The 23,313-nt window shown below is 33.0% G+C and overlaps 1 protein-coding gene across 5 annotated transcripts in view; it reads right to left on the bottom strand.

Annotated features, from left to right (window-relative positions):
- Nucleotides 1-5,255: 5,255 nt before the first annotated feature.
- The window catches only part of Pc (chromodomain protein polycomb), a 30,869-nt gene continuing 12,811 nt past the window's right edge, over nucleotides 5,256-23,313 (bottom strand). For 2 of the 5 annotated variants that reach the window (XM_069847800.1, XM_069847798.1), the window contains 5 exons: nucleotides 18,685-18,753; nucleotides 15,857-16,205; nucleotides 11,771-12,069; nucleotides 9,555-9,812; nucleotides 5,256-5,909 (listed from right to left, as the gene is read on the bottom strand). In XM_069847800.1, the coding sequence (XP_069703901.1) occupies nucleotides 5,412-5,909; nucleotides 9,555-9,812; nucleotides 11,771-12,069; nucleotides 15,857-16,205; nucleotides 18,685-18,753 (1,473 nt within the window). In that variant the 3' untranslated portion in view covers nucleotides 5,256-5,411. The remainder of the gene's footprint in view (nucleotides 5,910-9,554; nucleotides 9,813-11,770; nucleotides 12,070-15,856; nucleotides 16,206-18,684; nucleotides 18,754-23,313) is intronic. The other 3 variants (XM_069847802.1, XM_069847799.1, XM_069847801.1) reach the window with 3 other exon arrangements.

Genomic DNA, 23,313 nt, shown 5'->3' with positions numbered 1-23,313 from the left:
TTAAGTCTCAATTCGCGAAATTCAAAGATGATTTCAAAGATTTCCTGATGACAAGTTTCCAAGTCGTATAGCTAGTCACAAAGTGATAAATATATTTTAAGTAACAGCATTGTTAAAAACAAGAAGCACAGACGTCAGCATATACACAAAGTCCTACCAAAGAATACTTTTATGACAATGCTTTAACTAGAGAATTCCTCTAGAAAATAACTTTGGCACCTTTTGCAGAAAACAGAGAATGTCTTGCAGTTCTGTATATACAACGACAGAATTAGTGAAGATAAAACCATAACAAAATTATTGTGGTACAACTGGACGATTCTATAGGTTGACATTGATTTTATGAATGGGTTCTAACATGTAATTTTGCCTATTTTAAGGATGATCTGCCAGAGTACATATAGCCAATGTTTTGATGCAAACAATTCATTTAATGTTCAATAATAATTTATTAGCAATAATGTGTGGCTGTCTGTATCTCCTAAATTAACACCACATTTCTGGGCGAATTTAAAAAAAGAAAAAATGTATAAATCAAATACTTGCACCCTGAAACAATAATATTCTTGAAAACATTATTTCTATTTCTCGAAGGGAACTGAAATGAGTGATGGGTAATTTCTTAATGAATTGCCCAATATGTTTGGAAATGAAGGCAAGCCTTCCGAGCATTTCCTTGTTTAATTTTTATAAATAAATAACTTTTGAGCGTTTGCTTCTAGCAAAATTAAATATAGCCTAAATTGTTTGCTGTTTCATTTGCATTACATACATTAAATGTCCTTATAACTGTTGAGTTAAAGCATTTTCGCCAACAAGAAGCCCAAATGGTGAAAAAAAACCACTCAATTGTTCATTCTGTATGATGTCACGTATACAAAATTATAAATTATGTTTTATTTAACGACGCTCGCAACTGCTGAGGTTATATCAACGTCGCGGGTGTGCCGGAATTTTGTCCTGCAGGAGTTCTTTTACATGCCAGTAAATCTACTGACATGAACTTGTCGCATTTAAGCACACTTAAATGCCCTCGACCTGGGCCGGGATCGAACCCGCAACCTCGGACACAGAAGGCCAGCACTATGCTGACTACACCACCCAGGCCGTCACATATATATCTTCAATCCAGGTGTATTAGCAATATTTATAGTATTTAAATTTTCAATCTATACTCTGCTAGATTATTTATTTATGCATTTATTTATTTTAATCAATTACATTCTCTGTTTACTTTCCAACACAAGTTGAAGTTATCTTTGCATTGCTCATTGGATTTATCTTTTTCCTTCCTTACTTTGGAAGCAGAAGCAATATATAGATAGAGTCTGTAGTAATGGCTAATAAAATTGGATCAAACACTGTCTATAATACAAATCTTATGTGCTACACTTCGTAATCATGTAAATTTCGTATACTGTAAAACTCTGCAAACAAATTCAAGATAAATACCTAATTTTCTCGTTTACCAGGCATGTAGATTCTTATAACATCTATTTAACTTTCACAGAATTTAAATCAATAAACTGCTAAATAATGGAAATTACATAGAATGTCTCAATTTTCTTTAGAAGTGACAATTACTTAAAAGCATAAATAACCATATATTCCAACACTAAACATATGAAACAAATTAAGTGAATATACTTATCTCTGACAACTTCATAAATATATTCTAATAATTTAATGGTTATCTTTCTAATTTCCAGATAATTTTCACTCACCCCACAAAATAAACACATCGTAACAATCAATTATTCCACAGTTGATAAATATTATTAATTCTTTTTTAAGATATGCTAATGCTTGTAAATTAATGTGACAATGATAGATATAATCGTAGAAATATAATTGCTGTCCCCTCCGAAATTACTAACAGTGATATGAATGATATACATAAATTCGGAAGTCTTTAGTATTGGGATGAATGATTGTAATGCTATTCAAGTTGAAAGTGTCCTCAGCAGGTACATGTTAACAGTTTTACATGAAAATAAACTTCCTTAAATGGTGCATAGATAATAAAGTTATATTTACAAAATGCATGCATGGTATCTGAGAAATTTCAGTATTATTAAAGTACGGTACAATTCCTATATTAGTTATTCAACTCAGTAAAATATTGTCATCATGAATGAATCTGGAAACTGTCAGGATGACAATTTTTCAAATTGTTAACATAAAACTTACTTTCAAAAGATGGTAATGTACAATTTCATGCAGACAAATGATATTTAATTCGAAATCTGAGGAAAAACCGTGAAATTTAAATATTTCTAGTCTAAGATGTGTGGACAGAAACATAATATAATTAAATTATGTATTTTCTGTCCATGTTTGATTTTGCCCTTTATATTGACCTGTTGAGTGGAAGAAAAGGCCTCAAGACCTTAACTCAGCCAGGTAAAATAAAATAAATAAATAATAAGTATTATTATTATTATTATTATTATTATTATTATTATTATTATTATTATTATTATTATTATTATTATTATTATTATTATTATTATAAGCAGAATTTGAATCACCAATTGAAGTTTTTTCATCGTACTCCCAATTTACCTTAACATTATTTTACCAATTCTCCATCATGATTATAGTCATAGTCTAACAAGGGAGAAAACAATGGTGAATTATTTGGAAGAGTTGGCTTCTTCTTCTGACTCCTTGGAAGGTTGGATCTACTCTCGTTTTCAAATGAACAGCAGGATGAAAATGTTATTCTACTTACCATGTGAATTTAGCCATTTGCAATGACACCAAGAAGTAGAATACCCCTTTCAGTCTTTTGCTCATATTAAGACGAGGATGGATTTAACATTCAAATGCAGTGATTTTCACATATTTTACTAGAAATTATAAAAGTCTAACCTACACTTCTGAATGAGAATAAACATTTGAAAGGGACTATTCTTGCCATAATAGAACCTTTATCATACAGTAGAAGCTTTATAACTTCAGCTAAATACAAACTAACATAAATAGTTTTATTTCATTATTGTGAATCAGTATAAAAACAATATCAGATTTTACTAATCTGCAAAATTGTTACTTGTACATTTCATACATACATACATACCGGTACATAAATTTATGTATGTATATCAGCTTGCATAAATTATCTGTCAAGGGATTATGGAGAATTGGTGCAATGTCGGCAAGGAAAACTGGAATACCCCGAGAAAATCTGCCCTAACACGGTCCTTGTTTACCAAAAATTTCACTTCGACATTTCAATATTTGAAATTAGGACTCCAATGTGGAAAGTCAACAAAGTGTTTTGTGCCAGTCTGAATGTACATGAATAATAGCCATTTGAATGCGAATAAAACTCTCTGAAGCACCCAATTCTTGAAAAATGATAAAAACAATGTGTATTAAACTGTTCCACAAAGCAAGATTTTTACGTATAAAATAAAATTAAATTAAATCACGTGCATTATAATGCAACACAAATATTTTTTTAACAATTCTTAAAGTTATCTTGATATCTATGTTTATTTTTCATTTGGATCAATCAGCACTCCACTGTACTTAATAACATAAATTCCAATATAATATGTTTGAAATTCTTTTGAATTTCAAGACTGAGCATAATGCCATTCAAATGACATAAATCTTTGTACTTGACAACAGAACTTTCATCATATAATTTAGAATACCAAATTAAATAGCAAGTTACGTTTACTAGACTGTAAATCCTCCCTCCCATCCCCCCATCGCTGAAGTCACTTTACTAATATCTGCATTTCACAACCACAACACGAATATTCCATATCAAGAACCGTCATAAACAAATGGTTTTTCATAAGAATTACAATTACACGTTCACTCATGAACCAAGTTCATCATTACCGAAGTCCATTATCTTATGTAATTAAAGGTACTGTCATTTTATGAAAATGCATCAACATGCCTCAGAATTAATACTTGTTTCAGAAAATTAATCTTGTGAAAGTTTATGAAGAGACAATATCACAAAAACTATACCAGAAAACTTGAACTGCACTGTATTTTACTAACTTCTGGATTCTCGTGCTCTAAGAAAATTCGGCTCATATACACCACACATAAAGTGTGACATTTTTGTATCCCAGTTTTCAATGCAACTAGCAGTACCCCTTTGCCTGATGTAATTCAGGTTTGCACAAATTTGGATTGTCTTATTGAAGTTATATGGCTTACGTATGAAAAAATTCAAGTGTTGAAATATTATTTCATTTATTATTATTATTATTGTTATTATTATTATTCATTTTACTGACGAATACTGGATTGCTCATTATTGACGCAAGTGCCCCTCTAGGAGTGACACATTGAATTTTAGACCTATGCCATAGCAGAGCCTATGATATATCATCGGAGGTGATCTATATTGCACCAGAAGCAATAGTGGAATATCCCAATAAAACTTACCACCAAACACAATCTTTGATCTTCACAAATTCCATTTAAATTTTCTGGGATTTGAACACAGGTCTTTGGCATAGAAAGCCAATGTTGTTGTTACTTAATTAATTAAAATATAAAATAAATAATTTCTTAATATTGGAAGGTTTACTGATAAACCATAATGTAACTACAACATTGTCAATTTTCAATTAAATTAATAATGCCTTTCTGAGATATGGAATAGGCCTAATGATTTCGTCATGAAACACCAAATAATGGTTGATTTTCAACTTTTCAGATATGATAATCTGTATTCGTGGACTCTCGACCTGAAAATGTGAAAAGTTTCATTCTGTAAAGCAGAATTCTTTATCCCCCAAGATAAAATGATAGATGTAGATGATGACTAGTAGAGTTGAAGTGACATGGTCAAAAAATGGTCGGTATGTTTTGCTAGAAGCTCTCGCATTCATACGTACAAGCTTCATTTACATGCCATAAATCTAAGACACAGGAACTCCCAACTTTACTTTTCTTGCGAAGAAAGTCATGTTAAAAATTTTACCACCAGCAGCCAGGTCTGAATCCACAAACTGTGGATTTAATGATCTGTATGGTAACCACTCGATTACAAAGGACGACTAGATTTTAGATTATACATACTTTCCTCAATATGTATTGAAAAGCGTGTAAACCTGAATTACAGAATTTGGAGGATGGTAGGAATACTCTTGTACTATTCCTTCTATTGCATCAGCACACCTTTGCAATAAGGTAATTGTAAGGGGTAGGCTTAATAGCAAGATGTATTTGGTGAATGAGCCTATTCTTTATCAAATAAGCAACTCAATTTGATCGTAGACATTTCAATCAAAGATAAAAATGTTTAAATATTTTAATGTAATTTTACATTAAGTTATTTGAAAATGATTTGAAAGGAAAAAATATGAACTCAACACCTTTTCCTTAAGTTTACAATAACTTGCACAAGACAAGTTCATTATTGATAAAGTTTATCACTTAATATCACTCTGGTTAGGCAAGTCTCTGTTTCGAAAAAAGCCTTTTTCAGTCTTGCACTCTCGGATTGTTACTGTCTTGAGATTAACTGTAACATCTGTTATGAAAACTTGGTCTGCCACAGGATTCCTTGCATGCCAATACTCTGAACCGGGACTCATCATAACTTGAGGAATCAGTGTTGGAGGTGGCTTATCTACATCGTCCAAACTTGGTGTATTAACATTATTGTTGTTGTTGCTGCTGCTGTTGTTGTTATTGTTGATACTGATATTGCTATTCTGATGGGTATATGGACTATGTCCATTCACCAGACTTCCTGCAGTGCTACTGCTGTTGATCATAGACTCTCCTGGTTTATCTATTTCTGGAGGATGAATATTACCATTAATTTCTCCAGAAGTAACAGTACTGCCATCTTGCGAATTTCGCTTTTGCTTCTGAGAATCCTCTATCCTTGAAATTGTGGTTTCTGATGTTACGCCATCTGTACCCTGTAAAGAATTAAGCAAATTCTTTAAGATCTATTCAGCAAACTGTATTCATGTTGTAGTGTCTGCACTGTAACTCATGAGAAAGTTCTTGTTGGGGATTATTCCCCTTGGTAGGGTGCAGGAAGGAATGTTTTATAACCAAGATCAGTAGTGCAGAATTTTTGTTATTATTGGTCGACTCATAGGCCTATTCTACACGAGCTGTTAAAACGGTGCTGTTTGACTGCAAACACCCCTGTGCTATCAAAATGACAATTTTCAATCTGCATAAGACAGAAACATGTGGTCGTGCAGATGTGAATAGGAATTTCTCTGTATTTTGTGTCTGTGTGTGGTTTACGTTCTTTCTCGTTTATGTACCAATCGATTATGCTGTTATTCTCACTATCTTTAACATGGAGAATTTCTTTGTTATGGTAGATGACTGCTTTAATGTAAAATGTATTATTCCTACTTATTAGGTTGATGCATAAGTTCATAGCGTTTTTGTTCGACATTAAAAAACACTGCATTGTGGTGAGATTGTTTATCGTTTGTCATTTGGAGTGTTGTACCTGTAAATATGCCCTAAATTTTGCGAATTTGAAGAAAGTTCGTGCTATGTATGGGCTAAAGAAGATGGAGTGTAAAGAGGAAATAAATGAACACTTCCGACATGTTCTCTAGTTGAGTTTAACAGAGGAGGAAAGGCATCAGAGGCAGCTCTGTGCCATATAAGGGGAGAATGCCATTGGAGAAAGGACTGCAAGAAAATGGTTCTGTCGTTTCAATACATAACATCCTGTACAAAAGTTAGTATCCATCCACAAAAGATTATGTTATGTATCTGGTGGGATAAAGAAGGCATCGTGTATTACGAATTACTTCCTAGGAATGTTAACCAGCGAATAGGGATTACAAAGAATGGACACTGAGCAAATTTTCCTGTGTTTTGTTTCTCTGTGCGCCGGCATTTAGTTCCACTTTCAAGCACTAGAGGTTAGTGTAATCGAGCACACGCTAAGATAATAATTGAGTATAGAGTTGAGACACAGGATCCAAACATCGCCTACCTTATTGCATAATCCAGTAACGCTTTGCTTCAAATAAATTTAAGTTAACAGTTTTTTCTTATTTCTCAGTGACAAACTAGTTGTAATAATAATTTTTTATATTTTATATATAATAAATTATATTATAAAATAATATAATACATTATAAAATTATGTATCAAATTCGTTTAATACTTGTGTACAATATATTATAGATATATGGTTCTACTTCTCATAGTTTTGTTTTTCCATTTTCAGTGCTATCAAATCATTACATATTTCAATTGTTGTTGGGGTCAATGTCTCAACTCTCATTATAAAGGAACTCTAGAGTCTACACATTACAGTTAATGACGGATTTATTATTTCATCGGTCCAATTTATTTTATTTGAGTACATAATGTACCTAGATGTATTAATTGTATGTGTTACATTTCCGCTGTGTCGACTGCTAGCTGGTGTGATATCAGTGCCAACTCCTGGGAGAAAGCAGAATCTCACACACAAACTGGTTTGAAGGTCACTGAAATCAGTCCTGCTACATCAAAGGTACCAACGTGAAGTGTCCATACTGTATAATTAATCTATACGCTGATGTAACCATAACTACTGGTATTTACTGTCAACAACATAAGAAATCTTGCGCCCTCAAATGAAGAAAAACGATTAAGAAGACTACATCAAATGCTGCTGTAACACGAGAATGCATGCCCGCATTCTGTTAACATGATAAAAGCAGCTATCCAGGAGCTTGCTTGGGAGGTGATTCCACATCCTCCATATTCTCCCGATCTTCGCATCCTCAGATTTCTACCTTTACCGCTCTCTGTCTTCAACGAAACTCCTTTGATAACGAGGATGCTTTACAACCTTTGTTTGAAAACTTCTCAACTCCAAACTAGTAAATTTCTTAAGACGTGGAATCGAAAAACTACCCCAACATTGGCAAAGAGTCATAAATAATGTAGAAGAATATAATTTATTTTTGTCTTCTATTCATCTCAAAAACTTTTGTTACAGTGATAAAACTGAACGAACTTTTGTATCAACCCAATATTTTCTCTCTTTCTACCTCCCTATCTAGTTTTATCTTAATTATTACAAGACCTAGTAAAAGCAAGATGCAAGGAAGTTCTATTTGGGCTTAAATATCGTCTCTTGCTGCCTCCATCACTGTCACAAGTTTTTTAGCTGCAGTAATACTATTCCTCACGTTTTGCAATTATTTTCACTCACTATGCCAAGTAGTTACGTTAGGATAAACATGTTCTTTTTCCTTGCATTAGATTAAGAAAAATTATTCACTATTTTGTTAGCCCACGAAATTACTTGACTATCCATACTTTACAACTGATTTACCTCGCATTAGTACAAGCTATATTACATTATGGTATTATAAGATTGGGTTGTGCTTTTACTACCTCCCTCATGCCAATAACACTCTACAGAAAAAAATAAATAAATATATGTCTTAATAAGTCTCTTGATTATCCCTCAGAACTGTGGTATTCTGAATTTAAAGTATTTGATATCCATCAAATTTAAAAAAATGTCTTACTGAATTTCGTACATAAAAACTGAAATATATTTAATTTGTATTCACATAAATATAAGACTAAAAGATCAGACAACATATACCTGACAGAACCTAAATGTACCACAACTGTAGCTTATAATCACAGTAGCAACTTCGGTCCCAGGTTCTATAACAAGATAACAGCTAAATTCTCAAACATTCAATTTGCTAATGCTTCTTATTTAAAAAAATCAATTAATAATTATTGTTTAGGGAGAAAACACAAAGTTTCAATTGTAATATCTGTGTTTTTCTTTTTATTCTATTAATTAATAAAATACTTATCTTAAAATAATTTTGTGGAATGCTCCCTGAGCAGGAGTATGAGCACCCAATTAAAAAAGAATATGTACCGGTATCCTTGTTGTAGCAATACATTTTTATTATTTAATTATTTAAATAAAGAAACTGACATTCTATAGGATTAAAAGAACTTCTCTGGATACATTCTATGTTTACCGAACATGATGTGAAACTACAATGTTGAAAGGCAGTTAGATAATGTGGGGTGAGTCCACCAACGTCTCTTTTGACAAGTTTTTTCTTTACGAATTTACAAAGTAGGGGAAAGCAGGAGTACCCCGTGAAAACCTACTACCAAATACTGTCTTTGAATACCACAAATTCTACTTGGATCTGACGGAATTTTGTTGTAATAACATTATATTTTTATGTATTTCTTATTCATCCCATGCTTGAGTTGAAGAGAAGACCTTACAGCCTTAACTCTGCCATAATAAATAAAGTATTACTACTGCTGCTGCTACTACTACTACTACTGCTACTGCCAGTGTGGACACTCTAGACGTTCAGCTAATAGTGTATCTGGTGATGACAAAGGAAAAAATACTGAAATGACAGCATAGGAAACGAGACTATGCTGAGAGAATTTAAACATTGTTTTTGGCAACCAATTCCACTTATTTCGTCAGAGTAAGAATTCTTGTACGGAAAAGCTGATGCTCTAACCATTCTGGTATTATAACAATGAGAATGTGACTGAAGCATGTTTCAAATAGTTATGCTGAAATTACTCACCTGATCTTGTGATGAATGAGTGATGATTGGAGACAAGGCAGGAGCTGTTGTTCGCTTGTCAGTATTGTTTGACCTAGGGCTGGTAGGTGTCAGAGCTGGGGGAGGAGAAGATGCAGGTGATTTTGACGCACGACCAGAAAGAGGAGTTGGGGATCCTGCTCCAGGCAATGAAATCCCAATAGTGTCATCTTGAGGCGCTACTTCTGAACCTGCCTTCGAACTTGAGGAGGGACGTCGACTTTGAACTTGCTGTGACTGCTATCAAAAAGAAAAAAGACTGTTATTTAGTGGATTTACGACTTATTAATCGTATTTATAACAATGACGTTTTAAACATATACAATAGTATTGTTTTTTAGATTACAACAAAGTTTAAATGGTGTAAATTTTTTCCTTTTTGAAATTCAAACTTAATACATTTCACTTTTACTTTCAATTACATAGGATAATGAAAACTTTTACAACTCCATGAATTTTCATTTTACATGTGAAATATTCTGCTTGAAACTCTAAATGACCACTTCATAGCATCACTGCAGACTCGTTAGAGTTTTACATGAAGAGAATAACGCAAAAGTTCAGGTAGCCACTACAGTGGCCCAAAACACATAATTCTAGATGAGCACCACTGATACAGTGTGTTTCAGGAGGAATGTAAAATACTTCAGGATGCATTAACCTACATTGATTTAACCTGATATACCTATATCCTTAGGGTAAGGGTTGGAGAGAAATACAGGAACATCTTGCGGTTCCATGTACTGTACTGTACTGTACCGTTATGCGAGCTCTTTTGCACATGGTAGCACCTGAGCAACAACAATGCAACACACACAACTGAATACACGTTCACTTGACATTTAGTTCGTGTATTAGCATAGCGAGTATGCAGACAGGCATTTGTTTATAGATTTTGTGATGGCAATGTATTGGCTGCTGTTGAGGAATACAGACTTTTCCCAATCAAAAGGTTCCATCTAGTTGTGGGGTTTCCCGTGTTTACCAGATGTTCTCTGAAACTGGCAAGCTACCAAGTGTTTCATTGGAAAGACAACCGGTACTGTTGCCTGATATGAATTTACAATTCATGGAATCCATATGAAGGACAACTTTAGTAATTTGTCTTGTATAATTATTTTATTTTCTTTCTCAGTTTGTACTTTATTATGAAATAAACTTATTGGAACAACACAAGATGCAGCATTTTCAATAATGTATCATATCACAATGTTCTAAAACATGGAAATACGTCTATAATGCCTTTCACCATTTAAGTTTGCCCATCAATAACTTCGCAACCGTTACATTTCGAACATAAGTGTATCAGGTTAAATGACATAGATTAACTCAAATTACATTACCCTGAAGCATTTTTACATTCCTCCTGAGTTACTCTGTATTTTCGTTTAAATTTTGGGCTCTAACTTCTTACAAACTATGACATTGAGGAAAATGATAAAATTTCTTCTATATAAGTACAGGTTTAACATATAGTTTAAAGCAGACTTAAATATAATATTTCTATCACCATTATTATTTTTATTATTATTATTATTATTATATTAATGATTCTATGAAATCTACTTTTTAAAATTATCGATTAATGATAATGATGTAATTACGACAAAAAAATGTAGCGAAAAAATAGTGGCAAGCATTCTGCAGTCTAATTTACAATGCTTCTTTAAATTTATATTGAACAGTAACAGTAAAGTTAATGCAACATATAATGCAAATGATAAACATGAATAATCACTTCTCATTTTCACCTCGAGGTTTTCCTTTGCCTTGTCTTGCGTATCTTCCATATGCATGTTCACTGCTTTTAAACTCATAAAAAAATAAGAACTTTTTATAACTGTCCTATGCTTTTCTACACAGCTATCCTTCAGTTTCGGGAACAATATGAAATTATTTTACATGAACCAATCAAAGTGTCACATTATAAGCAAGCAGCGTGAAAGACAAATGTCTATGCAGAACAAAATCTCATGAGAGTATAGATGCCCCTAATGGAAAAGCATGAAACAAAATAGAAAATTTGAGGGCGGGCATAATAAGCTTAGGTTGCAATGTATTTGGGACTGAATAGTGGAAGAGGACAGAGGAAAAACTAACAAGTGTTGTCTTCAACTAATAACAAACCCACGAAACTTGGACATAACGACAATCTTTCAACCACTGACTTATTTATGATACGACATTTTCTTACTTACACTGTAAGTAGGTGATGTGGGTGCTGTAACAGATTTGAATGGGAGTAAGCGAGGCAGTTTCGTGGGTGGTGGGCTACCAGCACCACTACTGCTACTGGAAGAACTGCTTGTTGTAATAGTAACACCAATCTTTCCAGATTCTCTTAGAACCTCTGCCTTTCGTTTTGTTCCAACTGGTTCTCTTCTGTTAAGGATTGGTCTGTTATCTTCACTGCTGCTGCTGTCACCATCTGCAATATCTGGAGGGAGGGCTACCAATTCAGGTGGGGGTGGTGTAGCACTTGTTGGATCTATGCAGACTGTAACAAAAGTATTTCATAAAACATTAGTGCAAAGAATATATCACCTTTTAGAATATTTCATATAATATTAAAAGATCTGCGCAATTTAAAAAAATGGAATATTTATCATGCATCTTTTTTCACATTTAATTATTCTCTGGTCAACATCACAAAGCCTTTTCAAACATGCCTGATTTCAATAAAGCAAAAGAACTAAGTTCAAATAGCAGATGAAGCTAAATGAATACAATTAAAACTGACAATACCTATTTTCTTGGCAAATAAAATCTATAAATTCATGCAACTGTGTTACTTTCAATGCATAACAATTTGTCTCTTCTATGGAAGTCAATAATTTTAGATTTCAGCATAAAATGCATCAATTTCAGCATGGGAGTGCATAAATTTAATATAGTTCTCAATGACACAAACAAATTCATTTTGTATACTCTATTTCAAACGTATACATACTTCTGCTGTAATAATGCTGTCAAAGAAGTTTCACAGATTTATAACATTCAAAACACGTGTTCTTTGTGAAATTGCAAATTTTTATTTTAAAATGTTATATTTTATGAAAAGAAACTGAATTTTGTTTTGTCAAGAATACACCATTTTAAACAGAATTGTGAAACTTTAGAAAAAAAGTGACATAATTTTACATTACTTTGTGATTAGAACTCCCCGCTATTTTTAATGTAATAAATTTCACTAGCTGATTTGATTAGGTGCAAATTTTTTTTCACATATACTTTCATAATTATCTGCAAAATTATTTTCCTCCATTTTTGGTAACTTTTCTCCCTACCTGGCAGTAACTCCATACTTACCATAAAAATTTCAGCACTGCATTAATCCTTTTGCAAATAAACATTATTAACATAACATGTTTGCAAAAAAATTAGAATGTATGTTCATGCTTTTATACCTAATTAAGTTCAAATTAATTGGTATTTTCTGGGAATATAACTATTTACACTATATACCATATGTTGTACGTAGGAACTTCAATAGCCAAATCAAAGCTTGTGTTGCGTGATTAATTTTCATTGCGTACAGTTATAGCTAATTAACACCTGGACTCTGTTAGTCAATAATGTACACCAGTCACAACAATAGCTTTGTAAAGGGTAAGTGTACGAGCCATAACAGCACTTGTGTTTTAGGAGTGGCATTGGTGGGTGGTAACATATCCAGTATGTTCAGATGAAAAATATCAGGTAGCAGTAGTAACTGCGTATCTTCTAATTACAGTCTGAGTAAAGCTTTATCTACGACTCTAAGCTTCCTTGTCTGCTCTGAAATAATATAAACTTACTTACTTATTTATGGTTTTTAAGGAATCCGAAGGTTCATTGCTGCCCTCACATAAGCCCACCATTGGTCCCTATCCTGTGCAAGATTAATCCGGTCTCTATCATCATATCCCACCTCCCTCAAATCCATTTTAATATTATCCTCCCATCTACGTCTCGGCCTCCCGAAAGGTCTTTTTCCCTCCAGCCTCCCAACTAACACTCTATATACATTTCTGGATTTGCCTATAAATGCTACATGCCCTGCTCATCTCAAACGTCTGGATTTAATGTTCCTAATTATGTCAGGTGAAGAATACAATGCGTGCAGTTCTCCATTCCCCTGTAACGTCATCTCTCTTAGCCCCAAATATTTTCCTAAGAACCTTATTCTCAAACACCCTTATGCCAGTATATACATAAGTGCAAGTATGAAAGAAAATGTTTTTAAAACTAGTAATTCCCTTAACTCATCACGTCATGCTGCAAAGCATTCATTCTTGGGTTTTTATTCTGTCTGAACATATCTAACATTAGGATTTTTGGAAAATATGCTTTGACTAGCAGAGCTGAATTTTGATATGGGTCAGAGAAAATCAGCAATTTTAGTCTGGAAACCTCTCAACCATGACAGAATTTTTATACCTCTTAATTCTAGGTACGTTCGGTTATTTTTAATCATTTATACAGAGCACCAGCTTTAGAATGACTGTAGATCCAGTTCTAATCCTGGTGATGGAATCGTTTTGTGGTGGACAAAGTCAAGGTTCCCAAGGGTTTTTCTTGGGGTTCTCCCGTTTCCCTCCATCATTCCACTGTCACTCTTTATTTTCAGTATTCATCATCATCATTATTATAACAGCATTAATCAAAACTGTGTTGGTGTGATACAATATTGTGACTGGTGTACACATGACATCAGTCTGAGGAGGCACAGTAAGTTTTCAGGGGGGAGGTTGAAAGAAAAGTCTATTGGGACTTCACAAGGATGTTAAGCCTACATGATATCAAGAGAGATCTTTGGTGACGTGAATCTCTTGTCTACACTGTTCTACTTTTAGACACCACAAAGCGCTCTCGAATGTTAGCCAGCAGTGCCATCTACAACTAAAAGTAAAAACTGTAAGCAGCCAATATTATGCCAGTTTATGAAGTTTGCTTGATATTAATTGGTCGAATGTCATAAGGTTCTTTATATACCACCAATTTTATACAACAGAACTCTGCCTCCTTCATTTTAATTCACTCCCAAAGGAAGAAGTACTTTGGCTTTTTTGTCCGAAAAATTTATCATATTCATTTGGATTTGAACACGTGATATTTGAGTTAATAGACAGGTATAGAACCTACAGGAGCATAAATGACGACTGCTTTCTTTTATGAACTCTACACAGGATTTCTTTTATGTCTCTTTCGAGGGAAACTATGCTAGAGATTTTCACTGCCATTAAAAAAGTAATTACCCTTACCAAAATATGTTTCACCTTTAAAGCAAAATATAGACATGGTACGAGATTGTTGGGTATTTGCACTGTGTCATAGATGTAAAGACACCCAACGTTTAGGACTCGCGTATCAGCTCCATTATCAATCAAGATATAAAAAGGGGACAACCTAAATGTTGGATCAAAGGAGTAGGTCTTGGTACAACTGATAGGTTGCCTGTCTTCCTGGTGATGAAGCTGGAAACACTGGATATCCTTATATCTGCGATATAATGCAATTACCCACAAACCTCATACCATGTTGAATACTGCAAAAATCTCAAATCGTACTTAAAGCATGAACATATTTAAGAATATGCAACATAACTAATAATTCAAGCAAGACTCCTAAAAAAAAAAAAGGTTAAACTGTTATAATGATACAACGTAACATTTTCTGTTCATATCAGAGCATTCAACATGGTCAGAAAGCAAAATTTCTATAAATAATTCAAGCAATCTAATTTTTTCATTAAACAAATTATAATAATGTTACACTTAAAATATTCTACAATAGTAAGAATATTCTGTGCATTTTACTATTTGATTTCTAATTTATTTGTTAAGTTAAATGAAGTAAAGTGTGACTGTATTATGGTGGGATATTCAGAACCAATGTGATAACGTATCAATGTCATTCATTGAAACTATGAATTAATAAAAATCAATTCTACTGTAAATACAATTTTGTAGCAATGGAATATCGTCTGTTTAGGGATTAAGACAACAGTTCAGATTGTGATGTTGGTTAATTAATGTTTGTAATTTAATTATCACTTCATCCACTGCAGGGAGAAAACAAGGACTACTAGATATAAAATTACTACTTTTCCTGTTGTATTGCATGCAAAAGGTAAAAGCAAAAAATTAGAGGAAATTCAGCTATTTACAGTGGAATGGAGTGACTCTGCTTGAATGATAAGACAAGTTTGTTCTGACCATTGAGTCTGCTCTAATTTCTCTTTGCCACAACTTGCCTGTTTCTATCGTAATCACCTTTGCCCATTTACATTTCTAACTTCTTACCATCTTTGTTGTCGATATCATGTGCCCCTGGCTCCAACTCTGGCAATTCACTGCTGGCCTTTGTTGCCCCCTCATCATCCTTGGTGGTGTTCCCTCCTCCTCCTTCACCTCCTTCTCCTTCTCCTTCACCTCCTCCTTCGCCCCCTTGCACTTCCTCTGGCTTCTTACCAGCATCATCATCCTCCCGTTCCCCTAGCTCCAACTCTGGCAAAGTGCTGTTCCCTCCAGTTCCCTCATCTTGGCTGCTGTCCCCCCCGCCACCCCCTTGAACATCTTCCATCGTATCCTCTGGGTCACTTCGTCCAACCTCTGGTTGTTGTTGTTGCTGTTGCTGCTGCTGATGATGATCCTAATAATATTATTAAAAGGTTAATGCAAGAAATAGTATATGCATTTAATCACTCAGAATAGGTAGCTGTCAAGCTGTTATGACATAATTTATAAGTTTCTCGCGCAATGTCGTCTTATTTTCACAAAAGGTGTCACATCACAATGAACTCGCAAAATTTCTTACTAAATACCGCAAGATATACATTCGTGTATGTCACAGATATATGTATTCTATCAGTATACCATTTATGACTAACCTTCGTTAAATTTTATTCATAGAAACTTCGAATTCCTAAAGAAAACAATGCAGAGCAATAAGTAATTTAAAACATAAGAGGTTCATGATCAAATAAAATGCTCCGCAGAAACATATTTACCAATTAAAAATGCTTTAAAATTGATATTTGAGATGAAAGAGATACGTAAAGCATTGCTAGTTTGCAGGAGTCATTGTCTAATACCAGCAATTACTCGCAACAGCTGTTCTGGAGTCCATGAAGAAAAAAGTAGATAAAGCTATTCTTACAATAATTAGGCCTACAACAGTAATTAAAGTTGAACCAATATTACTGTGTTGCAGGTGAAGCTTATTCATATGTGTGTGTCAGAAAGGGGCACTATCCAAAAGGAAACTCAGTCATTTACCACGTGCTTCAGCTCAGATAGGTCGAATCCAGCTTGCATATCTCTTCCAAAACAACTTCACTTCTGAAATACTTTGATCTATCACTTCTCGTTTTCTGTAATTTTTTTTTCCAGACATTCAAAAATGCCTTTGCTGTAAAATTCTGTTCAGACGTCCTGCAGGCAATGATGAACATGAGAACAGATAGGCTCACAATATGTGCTGTGAGAATCGAGAATACAGGGTAGAAACTTCAGTACACAACAAACAGCCAAAATTTTGGTTCTTTCAGGTTATCATCTGGATTCATAAAGGATAATACACGAGGCTGCTACTATGAGATCACCAAAGTTGTTTGATACATTCAATATGTGAGATACCACGAGTGAGCAGAAAATGGTAAGACGTTTTTAACATACCGTAATGAATACGACCTTCTGGACCTTCTTTAATCGTAATATTAGTTGATGATTTTGTATAGCCCTCGTACTTTTTACTTTTATTTATTTTTTCAAAATTTCGTAAAATGCAAAATTGTGCTGCGACTTTTTGTTCATGTACATTAAAAATAAAATCGATGTCGTACTTAACTAGGTGTATCAACAGACATTTATTATTTCCATTGTTGAAATAATGTTGAATGTACAAAATTAACGTGTACGGTATCTGGTAATTTTTCTCAAACGGTAGCTATTGACATTTAGAGATGGTAATTTATGGTAATAACAAAGTAACAACTCTAGCTTTCAAAATTATATTAATTTCTGGATTTGAATTCTCTTAAATGATTAACATAATGAGGTCAAAACAACAAAGAAACATAAGGGGGGAGAGGAAAGGACATAACTAATAATAAATCTTCAATTTATTTTTAATATAAATTGACTAAAGTTGATTACACACTATTAAGAGAATATATTTTAGGATAAATGCCAGTATTTTCTAAATTCGTTGCTCTTTGTGAATTTGAATCTGACTGTATCAGAAGTAATATCCACTTTATTCGTAATGGAAATTGGATACTTTATTATCTGCTATTAAGGGACTACATTCTAAGATAACATTGTTGGTACTACAGCCTGTTGCAGACCCTGACCACCCCTATAATACGCCTCCATTCGCTCCTATCTTCCACCCCCATACTCCCAGTATTTTCAATTCTACAATATATACTTTCAAAATTCGGCTTTCTTTATGAGTCTGACTGATGTGCAACAATATCTTCTTGATTCGTAGTTTATATCATGTCGAAACTCAACCATAATATCTATTTGTGACATCCCAGTAGCAATTTCTCATATACAAACTACAGTACCATATAGCAGTTTTGTATGAGTTATTAAAAGTTACTCACAAAGTCTAGAATAACCCTTTAAAAATAGAATTAGCTTCCTCCTATTCTTCACTCCATTCTCAATTCAAAAACTGTAATTGATAGCTGGCTTTATGTACCAATAGTACTCAATAAACGTCATATAAAAGTATGATGAATTTTGGTCATTATTCTCTTACAAAGACCTCTTTAGAAAATAACTATCATATAATCTACTAACTGTAATGTTTGCTCATCCCTACTCAATAATGACATTTATTCTTCTTTTCCATACATATCTTTAAACTTGACTTAGTACATAATGTATCTAGTCATAATACATCAGTATATCAAGGGCACATTTCTCTAGAAGATAAGAATTTCTTATAACTTATTACATTAAAACCAAAATTTCAACTGCATTATTTATATTCGTTTTACTGAAATCAACATTTAAATGCCTTTATATTTGTTGCACACACTGGAGACATGAATATTTTCATGGTATTTCCAAATTGTATATATAAATGATGGGTGCTACAATAGGCACATTATACTTACAGCCAACAGCATTGAATATTGGTAGTTGGCTCTTGCACGCTTCATTTGTTTAACTGCTTTCATGCCATGCTGTTAAGGATGGGCAAAAATGTTCATTTTAGAAAACGCTTAGCCGTTATCACTGGACGTCACTTACGCAAATTTTACACAAATGATAATTCAAAGGACATAAATAAAAAGTTGTCAAAATTATTATTAGGGTTTACATATTTCTTTCTTCAGTATTTAGTTCTTACAATTGAGGTCATTTCAGTAGTTTTGTCTCTATATTGTTTAAAACAGCGTTTAAACAAATCTGCAAAATAAAAAATTGCCTTTCATATATTTAATACTGATGAAAGCATCTTCTATTGAACATATTTTTGCTGATATTACTTCAGCGCAATGTATAATTTTTTCTGTAATAAATTTTCTTATGCTCTTTAAAGTGCCAAATGAACCTGCCTGGCAAAGTTTTTTTTTTTCTTCTACTAACAAGTAAGCACAAATTCACAGCTTATTTCAATTTGTTAATAAGATATGACGAAAGTATGGGCATTTATTGCATTCTTGCAAAAACTATTTTATCACTTTACATGAAACTCATCTAATGTGCATTTTTAGGAACATTTACAGTCTTCTTAAATTTCAACAATATTTTTTATTTGTTGTGTGTTAATTTCTAAAATTAACTTTATACCAGTAATATATCAATTTTCATCTAATAAATAAATGTCACATATGATGAAGTTAAGACATAATGTAGCAAGTACTCCAATAATTGAATGTCAATGCAGAGCGGGTAGAACAGAAAGTGACATTACTTCCTCTAGTTCAGTGGGTTCATCGCCGAGTGTTCTGGCTTGTTTTCCGACCGCTGTTTCAGGAGTGCTATTCGAGTGAATGCAAAAGGTTTTTAAAAATAACCCATTAGATAAGAATGTATTATAGAGTGGTTTGTTACAATACTTTACTTATTTAAAAATGTAATATAACTATATTAAGAAATTGTGAGTTATATATAGGCTACATGCCTGAACAGTAAATATAATAATCAACCGAAAACTGGAACATTGTGCCGGTGTTAGCCAGAAGTACGCACAAAAAAGTACAGCTTCGCAAAAAATGAATATAATATAATAAATGAGACCCTTTATTTTCAACAATAGTTTTTACCTATTATTTACTCATTAGCTGCAGCTGTATCTGATTTATATGTAATTCAGGGGAACAAGAAATATTACGTGCAACTCAGACTTATAAATTAAGCTTGATCTTTTGAGATATCTAGGTTATTTTGTGTTTTGTAAAATTAAAATCATTTACTAGCACTGTATTAACTAGGTGTATTCTACTTATTGCAGAATGTTAAATTAACGACTTTTCCAAGAAATCTATTACTTTCTCATATGATCGATTAGAAACCTCTCATGATGTGGAACATAATAAACAAATATAATATAATTGTAAACCAGATTAAGCTCTACAACAATGCTGCATTATACTGTACTTATATTACAGAAATAACTTTTACGTTAATAACGACTGAAGTGTTATTATTAAAAATAAAATAATTAAACATGTACAGCTGTCAAAAGAAAAAGTGGCCGCTCTCCTGAAACAAAGTTCCCTTCGGGTATCTTTGCTACTATTCGGAGACAGGCGATGTTACATGTTGTTGGACCACGTTGCCTGATATCTACAGTTATAATTGAAGTATTCTGTGTGTTATTCAGTAGCGTAATGGTAGCGTTCAGGCCTCTTATTCATGAGGTCCTGCGTTCGACTACAACCTCGTGCTTTTTATGTTCTTTTTTGTTCTGTTTTTGAGAGAGACAAACTATACATAATGGCTCCTTTCTCTTTTACGATTATTTTAGTAATTAACATCAGGTTCATTAATATATTATGCCATGACTTAATCATTATGATATTGTGGCTGCAAATGGAAAGAAAAAAGATTTTATTCTCAATAAAAATATCTTTCGTGGCATAAACAAAACAAATTTACTGGCGTCGGCTTTAAAACATTCAAACAATTAAGCGTTCAAAAAACACAAAACAAAAAGCTACAATTCAATATTTAGTCTATCTTCCTCTTATCTCGATCATCTTGCAGTCGAGTGGGCATGGAATTGACTAGTCTTTGCAAATAGCGACTGTTCTTAGACACGATACATACATAAGTGTTCTGTCCTGGGCAGGTCTTTCATTGCAAACCCAGCAATCTCCAATCTTTCCTATTTTCTGCCTTCCTCTTAGTCTCCACATATGATCCACATATCCTAATGTCGTCTATTATTCTTTTCAACCAGAGACCCAACAAATTCCTTTTTCTCTTTCTAATCAGTTTCAGCATAATTCTTTCTTCACTCACTTTTTCAAATACAATTTTATTTCTTATTCTGTCTATCCACTTCACACGCACCGTTCTTCTCCACATCCACATTTCAAATGCTTCAATTCGTTTCTCTTCATTTCGTCGTAATGTCCATGTTCCTTCCCCATACAATGCCACACTCCACACAAAGCACTTCACTAGTCTCTTTCTTAGTTCTTTTTCCAGAGGTCCGCAGAAGATTCTTCTTCTTCTATTAAAAGCTTCCTTTGTTCATGTTTACAGTTTTTCTTGGGAAATATAGGTCTAAATGCGGTAACATCCCGTTGCTTTCCGCACACCACTATCTCTTTCGCATCTTATTTCTCTTATCTTATCTCAATTAGCCTTTGCCCCCCGCATCCTGGACTAGCTTTTACGAATCATCAGAAAATCTTAGAGTGTGATTGGGCCAATTTTTCCGAAAATGTTTCCACACTTTTGCCCTCGTAGCTCAGCGGACCAACGTCGGAATTTAGATGTCAACGTCTCAGGTTCAATTCCTCGTTACTCCTTCTCATTTTATTGTGGTTCAAGATAGTATAATGTAATAATACAAAAAGAAAAACTAATACCAGTATTATGCAACTGGATTTTTCCAAACCTAATATTAAATTTATGTTATTTATATCACTAAAGAACGATTACAATATAAATAACTTGAATATTATTTATACAGTATCATTAAAGAACGATAACAGAATATAAATAATAAATATAGGTTTGTTTAATTAATATAAGGTATTATATAATACGTATTTAATTATCTAATTAAAATAACCTATTTTACAAAGAAAGATGGTTATTTGTGTTATAATAATTACCTACATAAAATACAGATTATTTATATTGCGAAGGAACAATAACAATATAAATAACTTGAATATTATTTTATAATGCTAATGAAGGAAAACAGAATATAAATGATAACTTGAATATTATTTATATCGCTAAAGAACGATAACAATACAAAAAACGTGAATATTATTCATATCGGAATTTCACAGATTTATTACAGATGTATTTAAGACATTGTAGAAGAATAGTAATTAGTAACAGTGTCTTATTTATTCTTCTTGGAGCCAAATTTGTAACTTTTAAAAATGTGGTTACTATGTTGAAGTGTATGTGTTGCAACGGATGCTTGATTTGTTATGTATGTGAGTCAGTTATGGGATGCTTGATGTTGTCGCAATGTCGTAATTATAGTTTGATTGTGTTTGTGTGACTATTGTGTATTAATTTATGATGTATGGTACGGAAAGCTGCATATTTGTGTTATAGAAGTGTTACATATGTGTGTTGTTAATGTTTTTGTATGTTTCAAATTGATAACTGATATTTGTTTTGCAATCGCAATGCCTAATTTACGGATTGTTTATGTTTTGTTTACATCGCATAAGCTAAATTAATTTTCTTTTCCATTTCTCTTTATGCTTATGTTTTTTGTGTATAAAACTATAGCCCTAACATATATATGTAAAATAGGGCTAACCCCCATTGGAGATACAATAATAATAATTATTATTATTCATATCGTTATAAAACGATAACAGAATACAAATGATGACCTGAATTTTATTCATATCTCTAAGGAACGATAACAAAATATAAATAATGTGATATCCATAAAGAATGATAACTGGATATAAATGATAATTTGAATATCATTTACATCGCTAAAGAACGATTAAAAAATAAAATGAAAACTTGAAGAAGGCCCAAACCCACAACCTTTGAATCATTAAACAAGCACTCTACCGCTGGTCTACGAGGCACAGATATAGAACACTTTCATAGTTCCGGAATTGCTTGTACAAGCACATGCATAGTGTAACATCGCCGCGACCCGAAGTGGACTTTGAAAATATTTGCTGTTCACAAGTGCGGCCACTTTTTTTTTTGACAACTGTACATTTAATGAAATAGAAACTAGATGCTTGGGTTCAATTAGGAGTTCACAATTATCACTTGAATACAGCACATTTTTTAACTGGCACATAAATTGAAAAATGTTCAAATGTAGAAAATCTATGGTGATCATCACAAGATAATCATTTTCTAATTCTAAAATGTCGCTCTAGAGGATCCTGGTTAAATTTTTTTTGTCAGAATATATTTAAGTCTGTTATTTCCACAAGAATTAATATATTTCGTGAGTGCTCTGAATTGTCACTCTATAAATAATTTAAGGGTTCTTTCTTAAGCAAACGTGTTCTTCGTATTGCCAATTACGTGTAATATATTTTCTAAAATCGTGTAATGCAGGGCAG

The sequence above is a fragment of the Periplaneta americana genome, chromosome 15 (genome assembly GCF_040183065.1).
Source record: "Periplaneta americana isolate PAMFEO1 chromosome 15, P.americana_PAMFEO1_priV1, whole genome shotgun sequence".
Taxonomy (NCBI): Eukaryota; Metazoa; Arthropoda; class Insecta; order Blattodea; family Blattidae; genus Periplaneta; species Periplaneta americana.
The sequence above is the reverse complement of the archived record's forward strand: the minus strand, read 5'-3'. Positions and strand labels throughout refer to the sequence as shown.